General features: G+C 33.5%; 1 protein-coding gene across 1 annotated transcript; it reads right to left on the bottom strand.

Annotated features, from left to right (window-relative positions):
• Nucleotides 1-9,550: 9,550 nt before the first annotated feature.
• LOC126780370 (staphylococcal nuclease domain-containing protein 1) lies at nucleotides 9,551-18,097 on the bottom strand. The gene is made up of 10 exons (XM_050504819.1): nucleotides 17,949-18,097; nucleotides 17,499-17,620; nucleotides 13,939-14,242; nucleotides 13,687-13,857; nucleotides 13,350-13,575; nucleotides 13,054-13,270; nucleotides 12,619-12,822; nucleotides 11,566-12,544; nucleotides 11,044-11,283; nucleotides 9,551-10,907 (listed from the first exon to the last, which is right to left on the bottom strand). The coding sequence occupies exons 1-10, from the start codon at nucleotides 17,997-17,999 to the stop codon at nucleotides 10,734-10,736; spliced, it is 2,688 nt and encodes an 895-aa protein (XP_050360776.1). The 5' UTR covers nucleotides 18,000-18,097; the 3' UTR covers nucleotides 9,551-10,733.
• Nucleotides 18,098-19,124: the final 1,027 nt, after the last annotated feature.

Genomic DNA, 19,124 nt, shown 5'->3' with positions numbered 1-19,124 from the left:
CCTTTTGAATGGCGGCGTAGCTGTTGACGGAAAATGTAAGTAAAATTACCAATATATCCTTATAAGAAGTTAAGTGCAATAATGTAGTATTAAAAATAGTGTTATATTCTTCAATAAATGTTTGAAGTGCATAATATAGCAAAGTTATTTGTTAGTTTACTATGAATGTGTAAATATGAAACCTAAGGTTTTTTTTATATTCTTTAATTTTTATTTCGTTGTTTTATTTACTTCTCTTTTGATTTGATTAGACAATATTGTGGTCTTTTGGAGTTATGAATGTGTTGTTGAAATGAGTTATGAATATGAAATTAGTGAATTTTTAGAGAGATTAAATGACCTTGATTACATTTGAAAGTCACTCAGTTTAAAAAAAACATTTTTAAATATCGATCTATTGTTGAACCGAGGTGCACCGAAAAAAATATTGCTTAACGCTTCAGAAGGACTAGAACCGGTGCTGCTTCTGATGTGTTTTGCCTGGTGCCTAGGGAAAATTTATGATTTTTTTCTTAAGCGGTAGAAAGGATGGGCGTTAAAGTGAAAAGATTGTGACCTCCTCGGTTCCATTCTGTTAGTAATTATGCGACACACTTATGTGATGATATATTAATTTGTATATATTTTTTGCTACTCAGTCACTCCTTATTAAACCATATAAAGAAAAACAATTGATTACTTTATTCAAGTATAAATTAATTAGTAAAATTGATATATTTATATAAGATATTGCAAAAAAAATGTATTCCCATTTTAACATTTCAATCGGAGCTTATAAATTACGCACGTTTATAGAAATGTATGCACCTGGATTTATATAAATCGATCATTGTAGTCCTGCGCTATGCCCTTCTTCAACGGACGCCTGACTAGTGACCTATATATTTGAGCTTGTTTACAAAACAATATCTGAACAAATAAATATTGAAAAGATAATTTAAATTTATATATGCCGACTTTGCTGATGGTATTTTTTTTTTAAATATCCTGGAACATTTTTCACACACGGCCATCTGATCCCAAATTAATCTTGTACAAAGCTTGTGCTATGGCAACCAGACAACTGATATACTACATATACTACTTTTCTTTTGTAAATACATACTTATATAGATAATTACACCCAGACTCAGAACAAACAGACATGTTCATGCACACAAATATCGGTCCTGGGTGGGAATCGAACCCACAACCTTCGGCGGCAAGTACCTACCAACCACGCCAACCGGCTCGTCAACGTCGTATTTCATGTTCCATTTTGATTATTATCGGCGTTTTTGGACAGTTTTTTAAAACTTACGGCTTAGCAATTATGTTTAAATAAAAATGCGTATGTATTCTTACTTTGCCTCTTATTAAACATAGAATTCTTACATTTTCATGACTCTCAGACTATCCTGAACGAAGTCTATCATTTACTCCTGAACGAAATCAACCGGTTTCACCTGCACAAACTCTATTAGTTACACCTGCAAGAAGTCTACTAATTAAAAATGAATGAATTATACAGATTACATATAAACGTCGTATACCGTTCACACCTGAATGCAATTTACTGGCTACACATGAATGAAATATACCGGGTACACGCGAACGAAATCGACCGGCTTCATGTCAACGGAGTCTACCAGTATTATCTGAATGACGTCAACCGGATACATCAGAGCGCAGTCGGCCGGATGAACCTGAACGAAGTCGCCCAGTCGCAACTGAAAAAAATCTACCTTTTACTCCTAAACGAAGTAGACCGAGTACACATGAACACAGTCTACCGGCTACACATGAATGAACTATTCCTGTTATGTCAGTACGAAGTCAATCGTTTAAACCAGAACGAAGTCTACTGGGCAAGCCTGAACGAATTTTATCGTTTATACCGGAACGAAATTGACCGATTACATCTGAACGAAATCAGCCGGTCACGCACGAACGATGCCGACCGGTTACACCTTAACAAAGTGTACAGGTTACACTTGAACGAAGTTAATCAGTTACACCTGAACGAAATCTATAATTTACGTCAGAACGATGTCGACTTGATACAACTGAACAATGTTTTCCGTGTACGCCTGGCTGAAGCCGACCGACTACACCTGTACGAAGCCTCCCGTTTAAATCTCAACGAAGTCGATCGGATACAAATGAACGCCGTCTACCAGGCACATTTGAATAATATTCACCGGTTACACCTATACGAATTCTACCAGTTGCATTTAAACGGAGTGGACTCTTTACATCATAACGAAATCAATCGATTGAACCTATACAGAGTCTACCGATTAAAGCTGACGAAATCGAGCGATGACACCGGACAGAAGTCGAACAACGGCACCGGAACCAAGTTTATCACTGATAAAGAACCGTAAAAAGATGATACAGGAACGAAGGCAACCGGTGACAACTGAACTAGGTTACAAGTTGATGTTTTTTAAATTGTATATAATGGAGTAGATATTTATTTTGATATTTCGATTTGCATTCTTATTACATAGACGTGTTCTAAGGAGCGGATATAAAGCAAAGTTGTTTAACTTATACTATAATTAATCTTATTTACCTAATTTAGTTTTAAAAATTAAGCAAGCATTTTTTGTCAAGTATATTTTAATCTTACCGACTAAGGTAGGTAACAAATTAAGTTTAAGCATTGCGAATGTAATGCGAATGCGAATAAAATTTGATATAGATAATACTTTTGTGACAATTAAACTAAACTGCAGGTGTCATTCTTTTTTTTCTTACTACATAGTATGTGTCCAACCTAAAAGTATAAATTTAATTTACATTAACGTTGCATATACAATTTCCTAGTGTAATCGAAATAGATAAACAAAGCTTATGACATAAGAAAAATGTACCTACAACAATAAATATTTAACAATTGGAGCGACTTTCCAATGCAGACCTAACAATATACGGTGCTGATCTAGCTGACGCTTCATATTTGGGTACCTTTCGCGATATATTCTAGCTGCTTTACAACGGCATTGGATGTAGATAAGATACATATTAAACGTGTTAGTATTACTAAATACTAACTAAACACAGTTTGCACAACACACATCAACTTCGGGGAAACAAAGCCAAATGCGTCTGCAATATCAACTCCAGGTAACACATGCCAAAGTCGTCATTAAGGTTACACGATTCCGAAAAGATGCGCAGTAAACGAAGGAACGAAGGGTACTGATCATATCCAATAATCAATTGCCACTATCTAATCTCACTCTATCACATCTGTTCATCCCATTTATACTATAATTGTAAAAGCGATTTTTGAGTACACGAAAGTATTATATATCATGGCATAAGTTTTCTTGAATATGGTCCATTTGCAAAAATTAGCAATGATATTTTTTATGGAATACAAAGTGACAAGTATTGTACCATTTTAAAACCATAACCAAATGACTCAACTTTTAAAACAACTAACCTAGCTAGCAGTGCTTTTTTTTAAAAGATAATGTGTCAAAGTTAGTTGACATAACTTTTTAAATTCATGACTCCATCTAACTTATTTTTTTTTAATAAAATAACAAAATTCATTGTTTTATTTCGCAAATTTAAGAAACGGCTCAACAAAGTCCGCTACGCTTAACTGAGTTTCCACAATCGCACAGCTGACTGCCATACAATAACGAGGAGATCTAGGTTTAGCCATGTAAGCTTACGAAAACTGTTTTTTGAACAAAACACCGACATAGTTCAGGCATCAGGCACTTAAGCAACTAATTGTTTCTGATCTTTAATCCAGTACTATAATTATTGTTCGAAGGTATAGACAAAAAAATATTGTGCAGGTCGACTCAGCTTATTCCTTGTTTAAGAGGCGAGCCTCGGTTGTATTTTGTTGCTTTGAGGATTGGATTTACATTAATGTATTTTTATTTCGAATAGAATTACGTACGTACGTAAGTCGAGATGGCCCAGTGGTAAGAACGCGTGAATCTTAACCGATGAACGTGGGTTCAAACCCGGGCGAGCACCTCTGAATTTACATGTGCTTAATTTCTGTTTATAATTCATCTCGTGCTTTTCGGTGAAGGAAAACATCGTGAGGAAACCTGCATGTGTCTAATTTCATCGAAATTCTGCCACATGTGTATTCTACCAACCCGCACTGGAGCAGCGTGGTGGAATAAGCTCCAAACCTTCTCCTCAAAAAAGGGAGAGGAGGCCTTAGCCCAGCAGTGGGACATTTACAGGCTGTTACTGTTACTGTACTGAATTACGTATAGTTTATTTAATCCACAAATTTCAGCACCAAAAAATACGTTCGCTCTGCATAAAATCCCGCTACTCGATTTATCGATTGGATTATGTTAGTACCTACTAATTATTATAATTATATTTAATTATTATAATTATACTTAGGGGGCACCTGCCCCCTAAGTATAAAACCGAGTTTTTGTCATCCCATATCGTGAGCATTAGCCACCATCTTGAAAAATAAATAGTTGCAGAATTCTAGCGCAATAAAAGTCGTCGTCTGGTGAAGAAAATCAGATGAGTGGTAATACGTAACTCTTGATATAATCTAATATTTTTTTCATGGAAACGGTAACAATAATATTTATCAAGAATATTTTGACCAATTATATAAAAAAAAAAAAAAATTAGGCAAACTATACAATCTTTAATAGCTTCTTTAAAGGACAATAGAGGGGTGAAACAGAATAACGAAGAACAATTTTAATAATTTGTACAGACTATTATACAACTTTATACAGTTGTGTTATTACAGAAGTGACCTTATAAGGGTTCCTTTTTTCCTTTAGAGGTACGGTAACTCGGTTTCGTCTGTTGATGATTTTTCTGTTTTTAGTTCCAGAAAGTGTGGTCGAATTAAATGTAGTTCTCCTCAGACTTCCTCGTTGGTCTAGTAGCTAGATGTAAGGCCGCAGAACTGGAAGTCCTGGGTTCAATTTCTAGGTCAGGCCAATAAAAAGTTATTGGATTTATCTGTCGGAAAATTCTGTAGCAGTCCGGAGTCTGCAAGTTGCAAGTGTATACACTCCCGTGCCTCGGAAAGCACGTAAAAACGTTAGTCATGCGCCTGAACTCATTCCGGTCGTGTCGCATTGCCATCCCATCAAGTTATGAGAGCTAGAGAATAGAGAGTGCACCTGCGTTTGCGCGCACACTTGTGCACTATAATATATCCTGCGCAGTTGGCTAATCTCTCTCTTGAGATTGGCCGCCGTAGCCGAAATCGGTCTGAAGAATATAATTATTAGTTCTCACATCTTCCTGACCAGTTATACAATGGAGAATTATTTTCATTGTTGCTAGCGAAATGTGTCTTTTGCGAAATAGACGTTTACTTATTATGTGTTTTATATTTTTTCTATAATGCCAACACGTTTTTATATAGAATGTACACTAGTAAGTATTTACCTTTATTGCCTATTTTGTTATATACTTTTTAAATAGTATATGATACTGATCCTCAAGTTACCGAGTTTCTCCATAATATTTTCATTTTATCTATGAGCTAGGTTCAGAACTTACAACTAACATTCATTATCGATCACACGATATACAGCTGGTGCCAGCCAGAAGCTTGAGACAACTTGTAAAAAACTTTATCATCGACAAAATATAAAAGTTCAAATAATAATGGAGAAACCTGCTCACTTACATATTGTGTTGCTATTAATTAATGTCTAAAAAATAGACATTTATTTATATTGCAGTTGACATCGTACCAACGTTATAGAGTATAAAAAGCTCGGCAAACAGCAAAATCTTTTTTCCACTACCCACGACCGCAGATCGCTCGCTGGACCTCCCCGAACGGGTTTTCATCCGGTGCGCTTGATCGGATCGTGGGAACGCTCGCAGTCACAGACTGGAACGTCGAACTTCGCCAACACCATCAAACACACATCAACGCCAAACATCTCTAGAACACCATCCTATCAACGCATCTTCTCATTCTAGCCACCTTGCCGCTACCATTGGAAGCAACGAGTATACACGCGCGCCTACAACAAAATATCAGCAGCAGATGCCTCGAAACTACTCCTTCTGTACCATATCTGTATCTGATAGACATCTATCAGACACAGATATTCGCAAAGCAGGTCGTTCACTGGGCCTCTCTGAATGAGGTCTCATCCGGTGCGCTAGATCGCCCTGCGAATGAACGGAGAAGCATTAGAGACATCTGTTGCACACACCCAGGGATCTTCCCGCCCCAAAGACCCGTCCGTAGTAACGGACGGATACCGCAGTCATAAGGGCCCTTGGAACTGCCATCACCAGACCCCATCATAGAAGGGGGATGAGTGAAGTAACTTAAGGAAAATCTTTTCACTAGGCATGGGTAATATCGCTTTGAAGCGATATCGTATCGTATCTAGATATCGGTTTTGAATATCGGATTTCGTATCTATATATTTTAATATCTAGATAATGTATCGAGTCTATGGTACTCGGAAATCGAATCAGTACCAGATGATATCAGATTAAAATTAATATTTGTGTTTAACGCATATATTATGTATTGGTTTATTTTTGTTATTTATAATAACATGGTTAAATAAGTAAATATTTGTTTATTAATACATAGATATGTTGCAGTTCCGAATTTGAAAATCAGTGAAATTAACTTTCCTTCATACTTTTTTCAAGCTTATGACTGACTGCGTAATAGCGATGTTTTTCTGTAATGCCGGCGTATTTAAAAGTTCATTTCTTCGTATATACATCTCTTTTAACTGTTGTCGAAAAAGTAATAAGTCGTATCTCTTTTGATCTAATTTGACTTTTAAAAATATCTGTAAAATGCCTGAAGAGCCCTTGTCTTTTTTGCCTACAGTTGAATTTATCAAAAATTACGCTCGTATTGGGACGAGACAATTCTTCATTGTATTTAACACAAACATTAATCTAACTAAAAATCATTCTTTAAAATTACATTTAATGAATATTAACACTTGCCCTAAATACCTCATTTCCTTGAAAAGTTCAATACAATGTGTACATTATTTGACACACATCATAAATTTAAGAAGAAAGAAAAAATACATGAGTTACGAAAAACACCTAAAATTTAGAAAAAAAAGCGAGTTATTAAATTACAAAACTAACAACGCGACCGCGAAAACATAAAACAAAAATAAAATAGATCATAAAAATAATAGCAATTTCTAAAATGACACCCAAGGTCAAACAACCGATACCAGTAAAAATATCACAATATCCTTAACGGTTAAAATATCTAGATATCCGTAGACAGAGAAACTAAACTTTGTTTCTCTGTTTACGTAGATATCGAATATCCGATATTTTAAAAAATATCAACAGATAACCTAAACGTGAGTCGTATTTATGAATTGTTCTGAAACTGATTATATTTTTATTAAATCAAATACAATATAAAAATATGTAATTATTAAATGTTAGACTTGCGCAAACTATATTATTAAGAAGAAAAAAGAGATATATATCTTTTCCCTCTAAGATATAGATAAACATAAATAATATAATAATAATAAATAGTACTAAATATAGATATTTCTAAATAACAAGTTCGATATATCGATATTTCACTAACAATCCTACTCTCGTTCGCGCCTACTCGTTTGACAATTGATATTTACAAATTTACAACGATATTCGATATCGGATATACTGTATGCAGAGTATACAAAATCAATATCGGTGGATATCCGAATATTATAAATACTGTGCGTGCGCTTCGTTATCTAGATATTAGATTTAGTACCATAACAATACCGTATACAGATTATACAGAAACGATATCAGTGGATATCCGAATATATAGATACTGTGCGCTCCGATATCTGGATAAAGATTTTTTACCGATATATAGATATTGAATCTATATACGATTTGTATCGCCCATGCCTACTTTTCACTTCACTTTCGTCGCTCGACTAGTTCGGACGTCTGCATTATAACTTTATAACCAATAAATTTAAATATATAATTTTGATTTGTGATTGGTTTTCTTTATTTTATAAAAGAATCAGTGTGTTGTAATAGTTTTCTTTATTTTTATTTAAAAATCCTAAAAGGATCCAAGTATATATTATTTTCGATTTCCATCAATTAGAAAAATTTTAGACTATATTAAAATTATTTTTATTTTCTTTGCAGTTTAAGCGATTGGACCTTGAACCAATAGTCTAAAACTTTTATCAAAAATACAACATCCTTTTATATTCTTATGACCTCATTTTTCGCCCACATAATAAGAATGGTGATTCAAAGGTGAAATGTTGAAAATAGAAGTGTGTTTGAATATTCACAATACAATGTGGACATGATGTGTGCTTTTTAAAATTTTTATTTCTATATATTGAATTTTTTTTAATGTAAATACTTCTTATTAGACAAAACCCGAAAATAAGCATTGATGTATTACGTAAACGTTAGGAAATTTTATTTACTTCCACTATAACTAATCGTAAACAGAGGGGTCTCTGCCAGTGTCATTGGATTGAACAAGTTTTAAGAGGCTTCTTGAACCTCGGGTACGAATGGCATTTAATAAGTTAGTTTTAACGTTCCGTTCCAGTCGAGTTTTGAAGTCTTTTTTTTAATTTATCATTTTAATATTTAGTTCTTGATTTAGGTAGATATCAACACTATATTTTTCGTTATATAGTAATGTTGAAATTATAAAAATTAATGTTCGACTATGTACAATGGGAAAAAAACTATGAAATAAAGTAGTCTTAGAATCTCGTTTCCAAGCCAGAACGTACCTTACAACGCCACGCAGCTTATTATTACCGTTTTATTGAATATTGCTCGACTATTTGAATGTTCTATATGTTTTGGTACCGTACAGAAAAATACTATATTACTTAATTAAAATAAACCTGCGCGATTTCTAAGCAAGCTAGGTCATAATTTGCCATCTTCCTTTAATATTTTTATTCTACTATAAATTACTCAGTTTTATAAACACTAATATTAGTTTTCATTATTTCAAGCCAAGATCAATCACAAACTTCTGTAAAAATCTTTTTTTAAATGGCAATACCAAAATATTTGTAGTAAGTAAGATTTCCATTGATATTGGGAATTCTGAATACCACGTGTAAGCCTCACACCCAAAAGAGGAGAATACAAAGAACTAACTAAATTTAATAGGTAGAGAGCATTGCTATAAGTACCTATAACACATTGGCTTTAGTTTAACGAATATTATACGAGATGGAGACACTTTATTTATTTATTAAGGTAAGATAGGTATTTTGGGTAACTAAAATTATCGTGAGATCTATATTCTAATTTGACAAAATTATATAATTTTCCATAGAAACATTTGTCGTTCTTAGAAAAGGACACTGCACAAATATTATGAATTTATTTTGTTATATTTTATATTAAAAAAAAGTGGAAAAATATTAGTATTTTCAAGGACCCTAAAGACTTGATAATATTATTTTAAAAAGCATTTATTTTGCCAGGCCCCAACTTCAATTATAATCAGAATTACATTATCATTTGTAATTATTCAGTATTATTTACACAAATAACAATTATAATGTTAAGGGTAATAAATAATTAATGATTCCTAAAATATTTATTTCAATATATCGAGTTTAATTAACAATCCACGCACCGTGTGGTACTCTAAGATTATAAAATGAAATTTGCAATGTGGAGCACTAAAACATTTAGGGAAGAGAGGTAGGTTTAAAAAACAATATATTCATAAGTACGATAAATCAAACTTACATTGCATAGAACAAGTATTCAATAAAATATAAAACAATAATGAAGTAAAAAAAATCTTATAAAATACCACTACACTCAGACTTCCCATATTATATTACTTTAGATAAAATTCACACTTAGCTAACATTACACATTGATTTTTACCACTACAATATTTTGAATGAATCTTAGACAGATACAAAATATACATTCTAGTAAGATATATGTAAAAACAGAAATAAGACAGAGATCGACATTGTAACATTAAAACATTGGAAGCAGTAAAATCATTAAAACATAATTATTAAATATTAGGTCGATATGACCTAATATTAGAACAATAGTAAAATATGCATTGTAAATAAATAGTGAAATAACAATTGAATTTTTTTAATCTAACATTTATTCCATTAATTTGTATACGATATTATGATTTTTATTAATTAAATATTGACAAGTCTTAAACAGTCCTCGTCCTTATTATAATTTATGTATAATTCACTATTTATATTTAATAATTTTAGATTAATGAAATATAAAAATATGTAGACAATATCTAAAGTGATTATTGTAATAGAATAGGTATGGAAGGGTTTTAAAGTTGCCACTCAATCGGTTCACACTGTCGTATTTCCTTATTTCGTACAAATGCACTGTGAGCACATGTAAAGAATACCTACACGATCGCGCGTCAACGGAGAGCACAATGAAAGAGTCTACGATAGACACCGCTTAATATTATTATATTTGTCCTTTTAAACACTTAACATTCACATTTTAAAATTGATCATAATCGATTATTTAAAAACAGTAATTGATTTTTGGGAAGGCAGTCCAAAAGGTTAGATAGATAATAACACGAATATCATAATGTTTATTAGTTCAAAATTGGTTGGTACGTTGTATTGCTGCTGCCTTTACAGAAACTCTAAGATGAGGGTAAAGATGATCTTCTCAATATGAGGCGCCTTGCACGTCGCACAATAGAGTGTATGCGAAGGCGAGAGGGTAGCATCGTACCGGACAAGTTCGCGCTAGCGACGCGCTCCAAACTCTACCGCATCATCGTCGGTGATATCTCCATGCCGCCACAGGTTCAAGCGCGAGATCTTAGCATGATCTTGCGCAGCGCGGTATTCCGCCAGCATGATGCTAAGGCGATACTCATGGGTGTTCTCCATCACCACTAGGCCCTCCCTGATCAGATTCTAATAAAGATAAATATTGGTTAAATTTTCGTTATTTTTAAAAAGATACAAAAGAAAAATAAATTGAACTTTTCAAGTTAGTACTCTAGTACTGTACTCGGATCTGTTCTTGGTAGCATTAAATTCAAATACATACCTTGCCAATATCGGCATTAGTAGTGGGATCAACAAGAGTTACAGATGCTGGAGTACCACGAATTTCCAAATTGAGCAGTAGTTTCTTATTGAGCGCATCTGAAGAAAAGGCACGCACTGCTTCTTGCCGGTCATCATTATCGGAGGGGAACTTAACGCCCGCAAGTGCGTACTCGGTCGCAAAAGGCGGATCCCTCTCCGAGCCCGCTGGCAATGGAGCCAGTCTGGTTGGACTGAGAACCTGTCCAAGAAATATATTTTTAATGTCTAAATAATAATAATATTTTGCCTCAGTAGTTAAACAGCCACTGATTGTAAATTTTAACTTATATTTTAAACATTTAAAATATAAGTTCAGTAAAAAATAATTAATTTTTATTAAATAAAAATTATAAATGGACATGACATAAAAAAAAGTATTGTTTATTATGTCCAAAGATATTTAAAATTTGTAATAAATTTGTTGATTTTATAAAATTATGTTTAATTGTATGGTATTATTAAATTTGTCTAAATATGTCACCTCTCTATTTCCATAATCAATGTAGAAGATTTGAACCATTTTATCTTCTGTAATTTTCTCAATTTTAGCTCTGTACCATTGGTCATCCAAAGTGAAGCGAGCAGCGCATATTAGTCCCTTCCTTGGCACAAAGGATCCAGGAAGAGGAGCATTATTTTTAAACTCTTGATGTATTTTATCCATCAAAGACTCTAACTTGTTACCTAGCTCCATGTTTTGAGCATAGAAGAACCCTTCATTTGTAATTTCAGTAACAACTACTTTTTCATATTTAATGACACGATCTTGTATAGGGGCAGAGCGTTCTTTCTCAATCTCTTTTTCAACTTCTATATAATCTTTCCATATGCCAATGCGTTTTTTCATAGCATTTTCTTCTGCATTCTTAATAGTCCGAGCATATTCGGATGTTTCAGCAGTGTGGTGCATTGAGGCAAGACCATGCTCTACAAGAGATATAGATAAGTTCTCATTTTCTATCCAAAGCCAGCCAATAAAGTTGCCAGCCTTATCCATTTCTTCAATTGTCACAATTACATCACGTTGCAGACATTTTTCTTTTGTAAATTGAAGAGCTTCGTCGCCAAAAGGTTCCGCTACTTGCATTCCACCACCGCCAATAGCTGGGCGGGCCCCTCTTGGGCAGTTAATTCCAGCGAGTAAGAATGTAACAAGGACAGATTCTTTTGGTATGTAAGCTCTCATACGTGATCCACTAGCAACAAATTCCACAACAGCTTCCGTCTTTTGAGCTCTCTTTAAAAATGGGAAGAATTTTTTGGACATAGCAGAATCACCACTAGTGTCTTGTATGCGGTGAGTCGGAATATCTTTTTTAGCATGAACGCCTACAGCACTTTTTTGAGCTTTAGATTCCGCCTCAAGCAATTTGTCATAATGAGAGCTTCTTTGATCATTGTCATTTCTGTATCTAACCACAGTTGCATATCCTTTGCTGACTAAAGCTTCGGCAATGTTACTGTAACAAAAACAGATACCGTTGTTATGTACTGTATTTATTTAAAAATATATTTCTATATCAATGAAACTTACGTTCCGCCTGCCACAACTGTGCAGCATGTTTTCTCTGGGAAATTGTCTTTAGCGGGCTGAATATAATCAACTGTTACATTGATTTTTTTACCAATTAACTTTTTCCTTAGAAATTCACGTGCTTCATACATCCATGGAATATCGTACAAAGGCTTGAATCCTTTGGGCCTTGGTGATTGCTTCCCCTCTTCATCTGGACTATTTCTAAAAATAAAATAAACATTAATACAAATTAAAATCCATAATATTAATGTTTTCTTATCAATTTTTTCTTTAAGACTAATTCATGCAGAGCAGTTAAGTATAGGATAGAGCCTACAAATATACAGTTCCAGTAAAATAATATTCATTTTAGTTTTAACAGTATGAACATGCAATCTACTTTTAATTCCACAACAAAGAATATGTATGAAATAGTAATCTTGAATGTCTTACTTTTCACGAGGTGGTCTGATGCTGGCTAAGAATATTTTCTTTTGGACATTGGTTGGTAGTTTTACAACAAGAGCATCTCCATTGACAACTTCCATAACAATAGCAGTAAATTCTTTGTCCTTAGCAGCAATAACAGGAGCATTACTGACATAATTAGTCCAGATACGAAGTTTAGCTTCCTTAGCCGAACGTTCAGCTGCTCTTAAAGTCGATGCGCCTGTGTGTCAAAATACCAATTTTCGTAAAGAAATAACACTGACTAGAAGGTTCCTATACATCAGAATGCTATTTCTTACCTGATTTCATCACTGCAATAGACCAGTCAACGCATCTTGCAAACCCTTGTTTTAATAATGCTTCAGCAATGTTTCCTTGAGGGTGTAAGATTGTTCCCACTAAGTTGTTGTTGTTGACTGATTCAAGAATTACATCAACTTCTTTTTGAAGTAATTTTGATTCAAGGAAGAAACGGGCTTCCTCTGCATAGGGCTCTGAATCACCATCTTGTTTCACAGCAGGGCACTATTCATATTAAAATAACAATATATTCCCTAATATATAATAATGGCCTACTATTTACATAAAAGCTAGAACTTATAATATTCTTATAAAGCATTTTGGGATTTTACTTACTCGAATTCCTGAGAGCATCAATGTAACAGGTGTATAATCAGGCAGCAAGCAAAGCCTGACGGTGGAGCCATCTCTGACATATTCAATGATAGCTTTAACTGGCTGTCCATTAAATTTATTCACAAATTGTTTGGGATTTTCAATACTCCACTTGATGTCGCGAATGTGGCTCTGTTTATTATTGAAAAAATTACAATAAATCAATCTTTTAAAAAAACTATAACAATGAATGTTAGATTAGAAATAAATTACCTGCAGATCAGACCCCCAAATTCCTTTACCTTGAGATCTAGCTACTTCTTCAATCTCAACAAGTTTTTTTAGTTGAGGAATGTTACGACCTCCTTCTCTCACTTTCACAAGACCTTCAGATAACAAAGCTTCAGTCATATTTTCGCTCTTTGTGGGATCCTTTCCTGCCCACACAGATCCATACTCTCTAGTAGCAGAGTTAGGAGGTTTTTCTGCGGTGAAAATTACCTCCTTTCCTACCAACTTCTTTCTAAGAAACTCTCGAGCTTCCCATGCAAACGGTTCATCTTTTGTTTCATTGTCACTGCAAATTTGGTTACAATTATTTTACTAAATATATGTATGATTTTGCAACGCAAAGCAGTTTTGGATATGTACTTCTATACTATATACTATAAAGAGAGAGAGTGAGTTTTGAGAGTTTATGTATATGCGAAAAGTAATATCCGGCACCACGGTACCTATTTAATAACATCTTTAAAAATTTAAAAGGTACTTTATTCTAGACGAACATAGGCTCTTTATTATGTATATTAAAAAAATAGTTAGAATTAAATAATAGAAATTAGAATTGTAACCGAACATCGTGCTCGGTGGTGAAATTCAGCGGCTGAGACTAATCCAAACAATTCCTCTGCCACTAGCTATGGCGGCGAGGGGAGTATTCTGAGCGATCAACGCGCAAGGTTGAGTCTTACTAGGGTTTAGTTAGTAAAGAAACGGAGTAGGTGTTACCAAAGCAGTCTTTCAAGAGTTCGTGACTACACTGTGAAGGAGTGGCGGAAAAGACGCGTTAAGATCAGTGCTAACTCAGAACATATGTACGGGGCACGATTGGAGGGATGCCATCGGGCCCACTCGACTTATGAATGTCCAATAAAAAAAGTGCTTTACGATCTGAGCTTTGACAGAATTTTACATCAGGCATCGTGGTATTGTTATTTTTCGGTGACGACTTCCCTTGTTCATTAAGAGTCGAGTTGGATGCGAAGAGAGAGCCCAAAAAATCAGCTTCCCCCTTCGCGGCATGGGCCAACGAGTCACCGTACCTATGCAACGCAGAAATTCCTTAAATCAACCATAGCGAGACACCAAAATGCGCGTGTTCCAGAAGGAAGGCGCACCAATCTCTCGCCAATCCTGCCAATGTGCTCCAACTTCACCTTGGAAATAACGTTTCTGAAGGACGGAGGGGCAAAAATATACTTATTTTTAAATGAGCTGGTATTTACATCACAAGATGGCGATGCATCAGTTCAAGCTTGGTGTCATTCTCGCTTTTGGCGGGATGCAGTTATGCTGAGGCGAACAAAACTGAGCCTTGCTGAGTACGGGATGAAGAGTTCCATGCCCTGAAGCACTACATCAGCGATCGAGTCGGTAATAACGTCTGAAGTGAACGGAGTTCAAGTTGGAGTTCAGTCCCCTTTATGTTGCAAAAGACCACAGTGAGGGTGGAAGGGGTTGCATTGTAACATTGACGAGCGCAAAATTGCCCCCTGCCCCAAAAATTCAGAGCCGCTAGCAGCCTGGGCATCCCTGCTCAAGTGGTGTATTTCCTGAGCATGGATGTCCAAAGCGATTGTCCACCGCAATCGCTAATGGTACCCTCCTGAGGTAGAAAAACCGGATTCTGCACGATCATCAAGTTTTAGGGGCGTGAGGAGGATTGGGCCTCCAGACTCTCACATACCGAACGAAACGCAGTAGCTTAGCTATCACTTTTCGCGGATTTTTAGGCTGCAACCTGAAAGTATGCAACATGGTGGACTACAAAATGAAATCAATTTCAGTCAAGATTATATTTACCAACTAAGTCGGAAAAAGTTGTGCACCTTAAAAGCTTCTACGACGAGCGCTGCGGTAAAAGTTAAAATTGCACGAAAATAGTAGTTCTACAAAAAAGTCCGCGATAGCATATACCTATCTATATTTTATAGATAACTTACTGTAACAATTTTATTGTTTTTTTATTTTAATTTCATATATTATAAAAATGACTAAAAATTACCATGATATATCTTCGCTGTGCAAATTCGCTTGGCTGCCTTCAAATAGCAATTGCAATTAAAGATTAAATTTATATTGTAACAGACCATTAATAAAAGTAAAATTAATGATTTCATAAGATACTGAATTTTTTTTTTATGAACTCATCATAGTGTGTATAGTACCTAAGTTTTTTTAGGTTATATTTTATATGGTTAGGTTAATATGTTTTATTCATTTACTTTAAAAACCTAGTAAGATTTTTATATTATTTAGTTATATAATGAGCTGCATTGAAATATGTTACATATTTTTGTGTTCATATACTAATTTACTTGTTTATTATTGTAAAAAGTTGCAAATAATTTATTAAAATGCAGTAATACAAAATAATTGATAACATCAAGCAATTAAAATGATGGTAAGAATATACTATGTGTAAGAATACAGTGAAGTGTGTATGAAAAACACCTGTTCGAACATCAAAATCATTTTTGATTTTGGATGATCAAACAAATATTAATAAGGAGTTAGCTTTATCCATTAGACCAACCAAACCCTAAGTTGTTTATATTGACCCTCAAGGGTCAACAACAACCTACAAGGGATTCGCCTGTAGTGGATCTCATTCAGTCAAGTTTCAATTTTATTTTGACTTTTCGCTAATGGAATAACTCATACACACAAAAGGTGTGTTGTACGTGTTGTTGCTTTGTTTTTACCTGAAAAATTAATAAACGAAACGACAATAGTACTGTCGTAGGTTTTATAAATTTGTTTTCGCAATTTTATACTATTAAAATAGTGATATATATATCATAAAACTGTGTGAGTTAATAGTATATTCGCTTGGTGGTTTCAATACATTTTGAACATATAATGATACTAGGTATCATGTTGCCAACCTGCATACATGCAGTAGATGTTCTTGTCCATATTTGTTTCAGACATTCGCAAAAACAGCATAGGACAATAAAAACGTTATGTTATTTCTTTTTTGGTTTTTTGCTCTACACAACACAATTAGAAATCATTCAACAACAAATTTAAAGTTGACGAGTCTACACAAACCTGAAAAACCATTGGTTTGGGAGACAAAAAGTTTGGGGACCCCTGTGTTAGGCAAGACAAAGTTCAAATATCTTATTAGCTAAACACAACATTTTGCTGCCTTACTGATTTTTTTTTTAAATTACTTTTGTATTTAGATAAGAAAGATATAATGTTATTTGTATAATTAATGTTAAATGTACTGTTTCTTATAAATAATTGTTTTATAAGATAATTATGTTATAATAAAATATCTAGAAAATTACTCTGTCACTAGTCAGAAAATAAAATCATGAATGAAAATGTATGTATATGTCTGAAGACAGTGTTTTTACAAACTCATGTGTCTATAGACACATCACCTATCCATTCACTTTTAGTTTGAAGAATGCATGTTACTATATTTTTTTGATAAGATTATTGGAAAGGTCTCACTTAAATGTTCATCTACTGTTCTCGTACGCATTGTCGTATTAAATAAATAAAATGCAAATAGGACTAATTTAGAATTCGGGACTTACTTGTTGGCAGTTCTTTGACGTGCTAGTTTCGGTGCCGTGATGCCAGAGAGAGCGATCACTTTCTCCGGCGGTGGTCCACCTTGTGGCTGTTTTCTGATAACAACGGTATCTCCTGACAAAACCTACGCAACAAATAGAAATAAGTCAAAATCAGAAATTGGTCCTATGTATGAACCGAATAACTAATTAAATAATTAATTCACTTTTTAAGTTATTTCTCTTATTCTAGCGAAAATCATTAAGTTTTATGACACAAAAGTAGTTTTAACAAAAATTTAAATATGTTTACACTTATAAAGAAAATTAAGTACCTACAGTGAAAAATCGATCAATGTTATGTTGAAAATTGTGGACGCGGTGCCAACAGGGCAAACGATATGGGCACGAGGTATCGCGATTATTAGTACACTTACTCTAATATAAAAGAAAATAAGTAATAAAATGAATTACCTGCTTCACTATTCCAATTTTGTAAGCAGGAGTGGGTGCAGTTGCACTCATTTTTAAACAAATTATTTAAGCAACGTGGTAAAGGATTAAGAACATAAAAATCACTGACGACTGGACAGAGCTTCTTCCAGGGCTGGCGAAACGTGGCGAGGTGCCAGTGTTACCTATACATAAAATTAAAATGAGAGATAACAGTTTAATAACTAGAAAATTACTTTCACTCTACGAGTAACATTACATTACCAATGAATTAATTTATTAACATTGCTTTGCCTTCCTATTATAAATAATTTAAATTATTATTTTTATTTTTATGTCTCTCTATTTGTTTAATAATATTAGTAAGTAGCTATTACATTATTTTTAAAAAAAAACTTTAGGCTATTTTCTTACTATCAATTTTACAATAGTTTCAATTTTTTGTTCCCTTATTACTATATTCAAAAAATATAAAGATATAATATACAAAGTTTCATGAACATTAATATGTTTAAATTTAATGTCAAAAATGTAACTGCAACAAATATACAAAAGAGATATCCTAGTATAACAATCAATAGATTACATATATATTATTATTTTATTTTTTTATTAGTTATTTTTTTTTGTTTTGTAACTTGAAACTGTATAATTTGTAACTTGTCTTTTATTTGTTTTTTTTTTTGTGCTATAATGTATATGTTGCCTTATTGTTCATGCAGTTATCACCTGTAATTGAGGTACCACTTCTTTTATTTTTTATTTTATAAACTGTGTGCTATCATGAAACTGTGTGTACTTTGTTGGTGATCTAATAAATAAATTAAATAAATAAATATATAAAATCTAATCTAGATGAGATAAGTGAATAATGACTAATAATATAAAAGTCTTCTTTATGCTGGTCGATAAATATACATTAATATAATATTAAATAATATATATAATATAAATGTCTATTAAATAATAATAATAATATTTATAATAGACTATCAGATATAACTAACATATTTTTAGAGAACATCATGTTATAAAACCAAAAAAACTACTATGCGGGCTACTAGGACTACTATACTTGGTATTTTCTCACTCTACAATGTATCGTTAAATATCATTCCACAAGTTTTTTATTTTTATTTTATAAAATCGGTTGGTGGATGAGCATATGGGCCACCTGATGGGAAGTGGTCACCACCT

Source organism: Nymphalis io, chromosome Z, assembly GCF_905147045.1.
Source record: "Nymphalis io chromosome Z, ilAglIoxx1.1, whole genome shotgun sequence".
Classification (NCBI taxonomy): domain Eukaryota; kingdom Metazoa; phylum Arthropoda; class Insecta; order Lepidoptera; family Nymphalidae; genus Nymphalis; species Nymphalis io.
Note: the sequence above shows the minus strand (reverse complement) of the source record. Positions and strands in the feature narration are given on the sequence as shown.